General features: G+C 42.1%; 1 protein-coding gene and 1 long non-coding RNA gene across 3 annotated transcripts in view; one reads left to right on the top strand and one right to left on the bottom strand.

Annotated features, from left to right (window-relative positions):
- LOC142056187 (uncharacterized) overlaps positions 1–14,082 on the bottom strand; it is a 140,676-nt gene that overhangs the window by 53,822 nt on the left and 72,772 nt on the right. Inside the window, exon 3 of the long non-coding RNA XR_012660254.1 lies at positions 4,383–4,605. This is a non-coding gene — a long non-coding RNA (uncharacterized LOC142056187). The remainder of the gene's footprint in view (positions 1–4,382; positions 4,606–14,082) is intronic.
- Positions 1–14,082, top strand: part of TECRL (trans-2,3-enoyl-CoA reductase like) — a 77,418-nt gene that overhangs the window by 43,401 nt on the left and 19,935 nt on the right. For both annotated transcript variants that reach the window (XM_075090575.1, XM_075090574.1), the window contains 2 exons: positions 2,646–2,690; positions 3,992–4,095. In XM_075090575.1, the coding sequence (XP_074946676.1) occupies positions 2,646–2,690; positions 3,992–4,095 (149 nt within the window). The remainder of the gene's footprint in view (positions 1–2,645; positions 2,691–3,991; positions 4,096–14,082) is intronic.

Here is a 14,082-nt window from a genome sequence, read left to right as displayed (position 1 = left end):
ACAGAAATCCAGAGCTGTCCTAGTGAGAGCTCTGGAGCATCCCTGTGGAAAACAGTCACAGGAAGGAGGCAGGTAAATGGTGACAAGTGGGACCAGGGTCCCTTAGCTGACTGCTACCAAGTGGTGAGCAGGAAAATCTCTGATGTCTAGGAATGTGTGGGGTTTCCTGTCTCTGAAATGAGTTTCATCAGGCTGAGAGAGCAGACCAGCCAAACCTCTGAGACTTCCCAAGAGTTAAAGTGTGGTCACACTTCTCTCCAGAAAGCAATGCTGTTTTTTGCAGGACCCCGGGCAGCTGCAACTTGGGAACAGCCTTGCTGAAGTCTGCGGCCAGTAAAGACTGAAAATGGGGAACTTTCATGTTCAGACTAAAACCAACATGCTTACAAACAGACATGTGTTTGGACTCCGCTCCCCACTCCATTTGCATAGTATTTCTACTTGACATTAGTTAGTGGCCCCCCCCACCAGTAGTAAGAGCTGGGAAGGAACATCCCAACACTGAATTCCAGGTCCCTCCAGCAAAATACTGGAAACCAGAAAGAGACAGTGGTGTGATAACAAGGTCGCTCGCTGTAGACAAGCAGCATCATCTGTCTAAATCTTTGAGAATCTTTGAACATAATGGTGTACTGAAGCTAAAGGACTGGAAATGTGGGATGACGTGCTTAAACGCACAACCTCTGTTTGCCCTTGTGAAGATTATGAGCCATACCTAAAAGCGCACTGCCACAGGATCAGGTAAATTGGCTTTTATTGAAACATACTGTGATATGGGGGTGGGGGCGGGGCTGGGGTGAAGATTCCAATTTAAAACAAGTACATTGCATTTCAGGCTCCCAAATAACTATTGATAACTGCTGTCCTGGAGCAAATCATATCTTCCTTGACAAGTCAGACAGCTGCTCTTTCTCTATCTTCCTTTTGTTATCTTTAATAGCCATGGATTGTTGTGGTGCCTTGAAAAAAAATGTTTGCGACTTGATGGATGTCTCACCTCTTGCTATTAGCCCCGGTTCATGGGTTCACCTAATGCCTGTTCTTGCCGACAAAACTCAGATCAAGTGCTTTTGAAATAAGAGTGTGCTGGGTGCCGCTGCACAGTGGGTGCAGTGCACACTGTGTACAGCTCCCCTTCCCCTCCAGCTGGCAGCCGGTGGGGCTGAACAAACTCTCTTGACCATCCTGAAATACAGTTAAGGTAGAAGCAACCTCTGGAGCTCATCTGGTCCAGGCTTCTGCTTAGAGCAGGGCCAACTTTCAAGTCCTATAAGATTGTTCAGGGTCTTTGCCGTCTGGGCCTGACTATCCACAGCTTCTCGGGGCAAATGTTCCCATGTTCGATCTCAGTCATTGCGGAGAATTTTTTTCCATTTGTTTAAGTTACGGAAGTACTGGTATCTTAAATACAGGAATACTAAGAATTGTAAGATGGGTCTAAAGAAAACCATGGCTATATTTGACTAATTTCATCCAGACTTTGTATTGAAAAGACAAAGAAGATCTCTTTCAGGCTATCAACTGTCCTAAGGTGTGTCGAAGTAAATAAAGACTAATGTGGTAGAAATGGCCGCCAGCGGTGATAGTGCAGCTCTTCCCTCGCTTTCCTCTGTCAGACTTTGCTGCCCCCAAATCTCAGTCAGCAGTATGGGCTGTGTAAGGTCTCTCCAGGCTGCTCTAGGTCAGCCCTAAAACGTGCCAGGTCGGACCTAAAAACCTTCAACAGCTAACTGAAGTATGTGTGTGGGTTAAGCTAAGTTATGTGATGCCAAGAAGGAGCGCTTGTATCATCCATTCAACCGGCACAGCTGTAGGGCAGCCTTCTGCATACAGGCACTACAAAGAGCAGGACAAGTTAACAATTTGAGCAGCTGTGATCCCTTCTGCAGTCTTTCTGTGGCACTTACCTACTTGCCCTGACACTGAGAGAAAAAAATGCAGCTGGAGACCTGTACCTGTTTGAACAAAGTGGAGGGTGTCTGTCCAAAGTCATCAAAGGGCACCTAATAACTGCCAACCGCTATAGTGCATTTGGAAGAAAAATTTAAACTAAAGCATTTAAAAATCTGCTTCTAGGGAACATCCTTAAGTTGATGGGTATCATGGAAATCATACATAACCCGGTATTAACTATCCAGGTGCCTCTGCTTTTTGTGTCTCTATTTGCCCGATTAATCTGTGATTAAGGATTAGTGCTACCTGCATGTCCCTAGTAAGATTTTATATGCCTAAATGGGAAAACCCAACCCCTTTGGACAAGACTGTAGAAGAAGCATAATTTTGGAGGGCAGGGCAAGACTGACACATTTAGTATGGAGCTTTGGCAAATGTAGTAATAAACAGGTCCTCTTTATAGTTCCCAGTGGTGCATGCACATACCCATACCCATTTTTTGCGTGCAGATAGAGCATTCAACACTGAGATTGGCCCTTCCAACCTCAAGTGGGGAGAAGGGATTTCTGCTCTAATGTGTGTATTGTGTGCTCCTCCTATCTCTCTTGTATTATCCTTGAATAGCTGAGTCTGAAAAAGAGGATTCTTTTTCATCTCACATTTGTAGCTATCAGCTAAAAAGAATACTAACAGAAAGAGAAATTTAGATCCTCCACCATGAAATTAACAGCCATGCTTTGTGATTTCAACAGGTCCCCAGTGGTACCCTTCCCGTGTTGGCCTGCAGCTAGAACGCAGTAAGTATCCATATGGTTGAATACAACCACCTGACATATTACTAATCCTCTGGCAAATTCTCATCCTGACAGTATTGCTCTCTATATATGTGTTATTGGGTGAAATGTTAGTACTTTTTCATTAATTGATATAAATTATTAACTTATTAGCTTTCTCATTAATAAAGGAATCTAATGGTGGTTTATGAATCTAGTGGTTTATTCATAACCACTAAACATATATGTTTCATAATACAGTATATGATCAAATAATGAAGACAAGGCAGTTTTAAAACCATTCACTCACTTCCCTCACTAATTCACTCACTTGCCTCACTCACTGCATTAACTGTTTTAATACTTGCTTACAGCCTCATCGGAAGGTGCAACTGGCTGCAGGAGGCAGCCTCTTGTTTGTGCCAGTACACCAGGTCTTGGTGGACGTGGCAGTGGGAGATGAAGCTGCCATGCATGGGCTGTGTGGCATTTGGTCTGTGGACATGTAGCGTTGCAGAGCTCTAGAAAATGAGGGCTCAGTACCTGGTGGAATTTAGCACCCTCACTGACTTAAAACAGCCATCAAACATATGTTGATGGGGAGACGCAATACACAAAGTGGAAAAGAGGAAAGAAATGCTGCAGCCATGGTAACACCCCATGCCAGTGGCTGTTGGTGTTTCCTAATATCCAACTCACTGCCTTTATAAAAAAAAAGAACAAGGTATTGCCATTTTATGACTGTGCCTGTACACTCTAGGTCCATCAGGACTGGACTCAGATGCCTCAGAATAATGTGAAAAGAAATGTAATGCTCAGATACACCTGGCCTGCCTAGGTCAGACAGCTTACAAAGAAAACTTGGTCTGGGGGCCTTTGCCCAAGAAGTTACGTTCATCATGATGGTCCCACCTACTGTAAAATAGCCTCAGAATGCAAATGCTTCAGCAAAAGATATCAGTGAGGGAGACACTGCTTAACATCGACTTTCCTATTAGTCTTGCAAGACAGAACAAAAAGCGCTCTGTGAGATTGTCTGTGATTGCATGGCATGTTTCTAACGGTCTAGATTAACAGAGATAGCATCGTAATAATTGCTATGCATTGCTGCCCAGTGTCATGTCAGCCTAATGTTCTCATTAAAATAAGAGGAGAATAACTCCCATAGAGCTAACCTAGAGAATAAGTACCAAGTCAACAAAATAAATCAGAATACAAGTTGGGCCTACACCTTGACCCAGACAGGGCAGCCTATACATTGTGCTGAGCCGCTGAGAGGATGCCTGTTGTTCATGCTGTCTCCTTTTCCCTTTTTGTCATTACAGATGGGCCCTATTTGAAGGATTCTGTTAACATTCAAAGCCTTGCCGTTTCTTCCATCATTACACTGTATTTTACAGACCTGGGTCAGCAGGTCGGTTGGACCACAGTAAGTATGTCCTTGTAACAATCAACACAATATATCTTAAAGTACAAAGTGTTTTAGTATCAAATTACTCCAACTTCCTCAGCCTGTCCTTCCCTTTGTCAAGTAGCATAATTACTTTACCAGCAGTCAAACCAGAATTAAATGGTTAGTAAGCTAAGTTATCAATGTACTAACTCTGACATCCAATTAAAGATTAGAAGGTGGACATAACAATATTGCCTGAGGGAAAAAATTAAATTTTTAACACCAGTTTTAGCTTATCTAGGGTTTATATGCGGGTGCAGTACCTGTAGCAAAATACAATCATTTGCTGCAAGGCTCCTCAGCTTCACAATGAGGACAGTCACCATTGGAATAATCTCCCCAGGGAAGTGGTTGACTTGGCCATGTTGGACACCTTCAAGAGTCGTCTGGACAGGGTGCTGGGCCATCTTGTCTAGACTGTGCTCTTCCCAGAAAGGTTGGGCTAGATGATCCCTGAGGTCCCTTCCAACCTGGGATTCTGGGATTCTGTGATTCTATGATATTAAAGAGAAAAAAATGGATATCTGGTAATCCTGTTACTAATGCAGAAGAATTATTGGATGGGAATGTCTTACTCTTTAGTCATCCAAAGAACAGTTCTGAAAGAGTGGTGAGGCCAAGGATTCCAGGCAGAAGATGCCCAGCCAGGCTCAGGAGTCACAATACCTTTGAATCTTTTTGTAAAACAAAAGCATTTTCCATGAGCAACAGTACCTGTATTATGCTGTGGGTAGAACCATGGTCTCTTTTTACTTTTGTTCTCACATTGACTTCAGTTATTTTAGTGTAAGCAGCTGTTGGAAGGTCAGGGTGGTGGGAGAGAGGCAACACATTCCACCCAAATGAGGTTGTGGGGAACTTTAATCTTATAGGCTCATCTGTGCAAGGATGAAGTGAAAGGTTCAATTCTTTCACAGCCCAAAGACAAAAGGCAGCAGAAGGGTTTGAAGAGACAGTGAAGGAATGGGAGATGAAGAGACAGTGAAGGAATGGGAGATGAAGAGACCTTTTCAATGTCCTGCAGCAGGCATAGGTGGTGCAGCTGAAAGTAGTCTCACTACTAGACCAACCTAGCTTTTGCTGTAGTTTGCATGTACTGTGTTAGCTGGAGTAACACACAGCCCACATCTATATATTGGGTAATGAGAGTCCCGATCTCTGCAGTGAGAAACACGAGTAAGATAGAACTACTGTTTCTGAAAGCCATAAAAGCCACGATGAGACTATTCATAGCAATGGAAAACAAACTGCCAATTGCTTGCAGTTCCTTTAATGAAGCAAGTGAATTTTTCTTAACAGCCATCATGGCTGTAGGCCAAATTATTAGATTCTTACCTCAGGCAGCCCACAGATCCCATCCTGCTCACGTGAGGTGACCACAAAGCCACTGTCTTTCCTTGGCTGTGCCTATATGGATGGAGCTTATGAGTGTCAGGACTTTAAACAGATTGCAGATATTAGCACTGGTTCCTCTCTCCAATAGGTCCCTACGGGCTAGGAAGAATTACTACAAGACACCTAGAATGGATATGATATTTTACAGCTCCTTATTTGTTAAACAGTACACTCAAGGTGGATGTCACCGCCAGAACTGCCCTTGACTTTGGGAAGAGTCAGCTTCTGGATCAGCACTGTAAGGTCACATATCCATCTCACCTGCTCAAGCTCATGTCCATTTCTCTCTCTCCAGGAAAGCAGATAGCACCTAGCAGCACACCCCCTGGGAGGCTTTAGCCCCTATGAACATGACCTATATCTGTCCTTCCCAGTTCTAACAACAGGTCCCAAATCCCCGGGTGGTGACAAGCAAGTAAACACTTCAGTGGAGGTAGAGCAGTTCACACTGTGTGACATACCTGTTACAGCAGAGGTTTGTGAGTTTACCAAGGCTAAGCCTTTACCCCACTGATTCCCATACTGATTAATGGTCTACTGGGGCCATACTGATTAATGCTAGTTGGGGTTCTGCTTCCCCCCCAGCCCATTTCACCACCTCTCAAACGTGGAATTTCCTTGCAAAGCAAAATTGTGAGTAGTGCAGCCTCCTGTTTGTTACAACTAAGTAATCTGCAAGAACCTTATTTATTCTCTCCTTTCCTGGTGGTTTATGTAGCCTAAGACAGTAACATAACTAAAGCTTAATATCCCGTTATAAATAGTGCAGTTGATACTGCAGGCAGTGGCATTTTTTATGATTTAATCTGTGTGTGCAGAAAGTTGACTCCATGAGTTTCTGAATATTCATCTTATCCCATTCTGTTCCATATTCTAAATTGTCTCCATTCTCAGTGGGAGAAATCTTCTTCCTAGCCACATCATTTAAACAGTCAAGGGATTTTAATATTATAGCTAGTCTATAGCAATAGGGAAAAAGTTCACAGAAGACTGTATTCTAACAGTAGCAATTAAGAATGTATTTGTACACAGGATATATAGTTTTACTGCCATTTTTACTGTGCTTAGAGCTCCCATTCTCCCGTCCCCCTTGATGCTCTATCAGATTTATGCACACAGTGAGGGATGCTTCTGATTTAAAGGGTTGACATTTAAATAAACAAGGTGGGGAATAAAAATATTCTTATCATCATCAGCAAAATGATAGCTGAGGTGCAAAGGGCCACATTCCGGTCTGGACTCTAAAAATAGATACCAAAGCACATGTTGATATGTTGCTGTTCCAGTGGTCAATGCATTGGGCATGGATCTGTCTAGGGGAAAAATAAGCACAGAACTGGGTCCTCTGGGGCTTTGTCACCTCACTGGAGATCACACTTGAGATGCCCACTTGAGGATCAAAAACATTAAGACCCTCAGTGCTGGGGATTTGCACCAAGGTAATAAGCTTGTGTTTTTTAAAAGGGGAAAGTGATACCCACCTCCACCTCCTGGGAGCAGTACCCTCTCCAAGTATGTTGTAAAATAAAAGATGATGCTGTTGTCTGTTCACAAAGAGTTTGGGTCCCTAAGGGCTAGGATCGTATTTCTGAATCAAGAAACCTCAGCTTCCCTTTTGGAGAACGCACAGTCTCTGATTTACAGTCCTTGTCACACTCTACCTTTGTGGCTCAAGAGTTTGTCATCTCCTCTTGTTGTCTACTCAGTCCCTCTGTCAGAGGCTGCCACTTTGTAGGAAGGATGTTTCCTTCTCATCCTCAGCCTTCTTAAAATGTGGTTGCACAGTGACCAATATATTTTTGGTGGTTTGTGCTGTGAAAGGGCAGACACCCCCTGGGCTCAGGTTACACCACAGCTCTGAGATTGGTTGACCAGATTTCAACAAGTTCTATAGCCTGGGTTGCTCTGAGGGAGGAAGGAGGTCAAATTGGGGTGAGGGATTTGCAATTATTCTCCACTGGAGCAATTACTTGCTAATCTCTTCTGAGAATGAGGCCCTTTCCTGGGATAAGGTGGGTAGAAATCCAACCTCATCTGGCTCTTTTAGAAGAATGGAGGGTCTCAAGGCTCGTCTCCAGAAAGCAATTCAGGGAGAAAACAAAACCTGTTTCTTAGTACCATGGATTATGTTAGAGCTCTCTCTCTAGTCTGCCTTGTTTTTTGTAAAAAAATATTATCTGAAACACATAATTTACTTCTGCACAAGATTTACCAATTCCTTTACCCTACCTGGAAGGCATAGTTGAGGTTTGCTGACTGATGCTGCAGAGATACTAATGGGAGCTGTGTTTACAGATCTTTTCTATAAGCCTCCTGCAAAGATTGTACCCCCAGGGGTGTTTGAAATTCCCACCACTGGAGTGATGGGGTTTATTTTTAATCTCTGTCCAATTTTGGTCCTAAGCATATTTGACAGAGACCTCTTTTTACATATTGCAATGCAGCATGTGAGTTTTTGAAAGCTGGCTGGTATTTTACTGCTAAGAATGCATACTGCTGCTGTAGTCAAAAGGAAGAAGAAAACCATTCTTCCTGCTCAGACTCAGACTTCTGTTAAAACTTTCCTTCTTTAAGCAGTGATTGCAATTTCTGATTTATCATCTTCTGTTGTCTACTTGCTACCCAGGCAGGCTACCAGAAGGATCAAAATAAAGCTGGGAAAACAGCATAGAACCATGAAAAAATATGTTTTGCCTCCAAGTCTGTGAATTTCATAAGATTAACCCTGAAACACAGTACTTCAGTAAATATTTTTTGTAACTGTTGTTTAAAATTAGGGATTGCTTAAATACTTTGACTCCTGAGAGCCTTAAAATATTGAATCTGGCAGCAGAACTGTTCCATTTGCTTAGATTATAGTTCTTTGGGTTGTGCATTTTTTTGCTTTTTGTTTGTATAGTCCCCTTGTCTCACATACCCTCCCTACGTGACTCTGATTTCACACAGCTCTGTGATGCAAACAAATGATAACACAGAGAAAACCGTTGATTCTCTCTGATATGAGTTGCCACTTCAATAGACTTCTGCTGATGTTAAACAGAAACGGCTGAAAAGTGGAACTGTATTTAATAGGTTTAAGATTGTATTATGCATAATTTTTCTGGAATAACATCAAATTTCCCAATGAAAAAAATTCTGCTCAATTTAGAAAGGTAGAGACTAATACTTACTTAAACCCAAGAACATCTTTGAAATTTGAAAATCTACGCTTGCACTAATTGGTCTGTTCCCTTCTGGCTGGCAAGCAAAATTATCACCAAGTTAGACGTTGCGGAAAATGAACAAGAAGCCAAGAGATCTGTGTCTGAGGCTTTGTGGTTATGTATAGCAGGTGTATACAGTGGGGAAGTGCATGCTGTACTGAATAACCAGGTGTGCCTGTTCCCTCAGGGGGAAGGCAATGCTTTGATCAGTGTGGTTCTCTCCTCTTGCTCTCATAGCAAAGTTTTTCTGTCCTGTGGGAGTGGGTGGTGGCGAAGAGGGGGGAAGCAGTTTGCTCTGGCTGTGGCTGGCAGAGTTCACTTGGTCCTGTAAATGTGGGACAATCCCATGAAGTCTGTGGGATGAGTGTAATACGAAGCAGTCTATGACTATTGATGGGTTTAAAAAAGAGGCAGCCAAACTGCTGCAGACTAATTTTCTCCACCTTCTCTATACTGAGGTCAGCTTTGGGCTTCCTATGCGGAACAACTTAAGATGTTTTGCCTAATTTGGGAACAGAAGAAGAGACTTCAATAAAGGTTTATAATGTCTCAATGTGATTCAGAAGTACAGAGGATCATAGTAGAAGAAAACAGAACAGGATCTGAGGAATTTGAAGGAGTAGGAGGGCTGGGAGTCCCAGCAAACTAGTGGGCTAGTGTGAAGAAGATAAATGTAAGAAAACCCGTATGATCATTGCTTAGGAAGGAATTTGAGATCAAGGTAAGAGAGAGAGCTGAGGAGTTGGAGGCTATATCAGTGGGGAATGTCAATGAATATATTTTTCGGCAGATACATATCAGAGCTTGCATATTTTGTGGCCAATTCAAACACAGTTAGTTGTGGGACAGGGCCCTACAAATTGAATAACACTTTCAGGGAATTGTGGGTGCCTGGAAAACTTTGCAGCGGTGCCAAATAAACAGAACATGTGATTCTGTGTAAATCTGTGAGTGGCTTAAGAATGACTGCGACAGAGTGCCAAAGAGAGAGAAATCCCCAAATGGTTTTTCATTGCTAAACCTCTTGGATCAATAGATAGTTTGATCATAGCAGATGATCTCCAGGAAAAAAAGAAGTCACTATTTCCTCTACATCCCTTTTTCCAACTACAATTATTTGTAATGCAAAGCACCTCCATTTTACAGCTAGCAGTTTGTGCTTGCCAGACGTTTCTGCTTGAGCAAAGAGTAAGTGCTGCTCTACCTTGGTACAGCCAGCCAAGTCTCAAGCTGATTCCAGTCAAATGCTGTGAACTTCCAAACATTGTAACCTTTCACAAAGGCAAACTACATACACAAGATTGGTCTTATTTTTCATTTAATTGTCTAATAGTTTTCAGCCTCCAGGGTTATCAGGAGAGAACAGCTTGCATTTGCCTGTTTTCTTGCCATGATTTTATATTGTTTGTGCCTTTCCTTGGGCCACATATACTTTTGGCTCTTTGTTACTGCCCAGTGGCAGCATGAATTCAACTGATAAGTGAAGACCTCTGAAACTGCCCAGCTGGCTGACTGGGATTCCTCAGATGTTGCTTCTAATGAGGCAAACAGTGTTGCAATTATTTCTCTTGGTCTCAGCAACAAATGCCACAAGCTTACAATGAACCATGCCAGCATGTCAGTTTTTCAGGTGCCAAATGGAGTTAGGGAGCTACTAGGAAAATTAATTCTGAGGGGTGAACATTTTGGTTGCTGTTAAGCACAGTACAGGCTGAAGAACCTATGCATAAGTGCTTATAGTTTCAAGAGAAAAAAAGAAAGTAGAGGGAATTCAGTAAGCATAAACAGAACAAACTCTTTCTTTCAGTTATATACAACTTTATGTTTAAACCCTTCCTGCTACTTAAGGAACAAAGAGCTACTTGATGTATGGTACTGATAAGTACAAACCCTTTCCTATTTGTATTCAGAGTAACTAGGGAGGTTGACAATTTGTCAATCTACTCAAATTTGAGAAGTTTTAGTCCCTCTAGAATGTGTCAGCCTGGCAAAATTATTTTGTATGGGGAATTTTTGCCCAACCCCATACCTGGGGATAAGGAGAGCACAAAGAGGAGGGTGAACCAGTGTTTCAGAGAACGAGGTGCCCCTTTGTCAATCTTTGCCCACTTGTCTGGTGACCTTGACAGGTCACTGAATTTCTCTGTATCTCAGTTTCCAGATCTACAGCAAGAAGATAACAGTATTTTCCTCTTTGCAAAGTGCTTTGAGGCTTCTAGATGAAAAGCAATGTGGAAGAGCTAGCTGAGATTAGTAGTAATAGCCAGGTGTTAAAAAGCACTATTTCATTTAGGTATCTACACAGCAGATGATCAATATACATTTTAAAATGATATATATTATATGGCAGATTTCAAAATGCTGTCAAAGTCCTGTAAAGGTTTGGCAGCAAATCTGAACTCACATTGGTGTTTGGTTACAAATAGAACTTGAGTGCTCTGCTGAATATGTATAGGTACAAACATATGTAACATGCAGATACGTGTGTGTGTAAGAAGTGCATTTGTTAATTTGCAGTAATTTTCCATTTTGAGTAAGAAACATGTTAAAACTTGTGCTGTCAGGGAAGAATCTTGACCAGAGTAGGAGTGATACGATGCCAAACCAGTGGTTTCAGACAGCTCAGGAGAAAAGGCAGGAGGAAGCTGGGATTTCACCTCCCGTTTCCCACAAAGGGAACACAGGCCTGGCTCAAGGAGGAAGAACATCCATCACCCTTCAATCCCCAGCTCCTGAAGCTGGCCTGAGTCAGCTGCAATTTGCCTATAAAATCCTACAGCAAATCCATCCCTATCTCTGATATTTGCAGTAAATATCGAGCTGTAGCCCAAAATACTCTTAGACACTGAGTCACTGCAAAATCTGCTCAGACAAGGGAAGTTTCAGGTGCCCCTGCATGCACTATATAAGTTTTGTTGAATGGATTAGCCAGTTCCATGAGGAACAAAAATCACTGAATATTCAAGCAGCCCTTAAGAATTGTACTACTTGATACAAAACTGCTACTGCTGCAGATTTTTGCAAACATGAAAATACACAAATTTTAAGAAGATGAAGATTTAGATATGCTGCTAAAATTAGACCGTTATTCCCAGGTAACTGTCTTTAATGAGGTAGCAAAGCATGTGAAGTAGAATTAGTCCAGAAATCAGTAATGTTTCTTAATGATCATCAGCTCAAGAGTACTTAGGGCTGGCATTATAAAAGGAGCCTGAGGTAGTTAGATGCTTAGTTTAATGTGATTTGTGGACTTGTGGGGTTCAGCTGCCTCTTTGTTTTGGGTTTCTCAGAAACCCCACTCTTTTCTGTACACTCACACATAGCAATGGTCTGTCTATCTGATATCAGTAGATCCTCCTCTATGTGGTACGTACTGTGTTAGTCTGACCCTGGCTCAGACCTGCAACTAGTGCCTTTGTCTCACATTTATCAGAGAAACTAAGCACTGTCCATTAGATAATTTATATACTGCAGCTGCTTTTCCATCAAAGTTACTCAGGACATGCTTGAGCTATTTTGTATCTCTTGCTGTGCCGAGAGCTTCAGGCAATGACCCAAAGTCATTGTCCCAGCTGCAGGTATTATCCTCATACCATGCCCTCCGCCTCCCCTGCTTGAACCCAGACATCCTGTTGGCATTGGAAGAGAAAACATCACGACCAGCATCGATGAACTGGGAAACTGCCCCTACATGGCATGGAAAGAGCTGCAGGAAGGGATCAGTATGGAAAAGGCTACACGGCCTTTCCTCAGCTCTGCTCTGCAGCGTGTCGTAAATGAGATAATGTGAGACTATGCCAAAAGGCAACATGATACAAGATAGGGTCTGTTGTGTGGTATTACAGAAAGGGCACGCCGTAAACATTACAGAAAGGAATTAGCTGATGCCCTCATGTGAAGATTGCTAATCCATGGGCTGTTCATTTATAATGATTCTGTTGGACTTTTTTCAGACTCCCTCCACTCCACCACCTCTGGGTGTAGCTTCCTTTTGTCCTTTTCACCTTTTCCTAACCAGTACACATGGTACTATTAACTCACATCAAAACCTTTACATTCCCTGTAGTAGACCTGCTGGGATGGTGTCAGGCACACACCAACTGCCCCTAGCAGCCAGAAAATTCACTTCACAGTCCCTCAAATAACTCTAAAGAGCTCCTTTCACCTCTGCTGCATTCATATCTCCCTAAATATCCGCCTCATAAGGTCTGGGATTATAATTCCTGACCTGGTTGTTACTCAGTTCAGCAAGGTGTTACTGGCATGATCATCTGAACAGAGATGAAAGAAGCCGGTATAATCTCTCTCATGCAAGATAAAGTGCTTTGCTGGTTTGCAAATTGTTTTCCCAGTTGTCCCATCATCTCTCGAACGATGGAGACTCCTACATTAGCTCCCTTTTGACATATTTCAGATCTCTGTTTTGTTCTTTATGTAGTAGATACAGTTTAGGTATTACTGAGTCAGGTCCCCAAGGACCTGATAATTGAGACAGTTAATGAAGCTTGAGTTTAGCACCCTGTATGGAGCTCATGCCTGGGAGAGGTTTGATTCAAGAACAGCACTTTCTCTATGCCACTGAGAATAAGAAGTATATACAGTATATAATGCCAGACATTGTAGAGGAGAGAAGGAAGGTAAGAGAACTGGACACTGTGCAAGATATGAAATAGCATGTATAGGTGTGGAAAAAAGGGGCAATCTCCTTTTCTTGCTTCAGTGAGTTAATGATGAGCTCAACAGTTAAATTTTGTTGAGCTATCCACGTTGTAATGGAGGTGTAATGCTCCTCCAGGAAAATATCTTAGTGTTTACTATCACAGGATCCCAGAATCCCAGGTTGGAAGGGACCTCAGGGATCATCTAGTCCAACCTTTCTGGGAAGAGCGCAGTCTAGACAAGATGGCCCAGCACCCTGTCCAGCGAATGTTAAAAGTGTCCAGTGTGGCAGATCCACCATATTTGGCTGCACTAAAATAATCTAGGCAGGCCCACAAGATGGTAAAGAAAAAGTAATTTACTTCTAAATATTGGATATTTTTTACAAATTTGCTGAAGAAAAATGCTCTGTGTTTTAAATTATCACTTTTCTGGTTTTTACAGAAATGGTATTTCTTTTGTCTAGAAACTACAAGATACAATGTTATTATTTTCAGGATTGTTTAAAATTTGTTTATTATTTTTACAGGATATGACAGCAGGAACTAGTATCTTAGTAGTTTTGTAGTTTATTTGAGCATCTGTAAAAATCATAGGTTGAACTGATCCTTACCACAATTCCACAACTAATAACTCCACAAGCCCAGCAATTAGTCAACTATAGGATGAGCATGAGGATACTAGGTAGGCTGAATTGCATATATTC

This window comes from Phalacrocorax aristotelis, chromosome 4, assembly GCF_949628215.1.
Source record: "Phalacrocorax aristotelis chromosome 4, bGulAri2.1, whole genome shotgun sequence".
Lineage (NCBI taxonomy): Eukaryota > Metazoa > Chordata > Aves > Suliformes > Phalacrocoracidae > Phalacrocorax > Phalacrocorax aristotelis.
The sequence above is the reverse complement of the archived record's forward strand: the minus strand, read 5'-3'. Positions and strand labels throughout refer to the sequence as shown.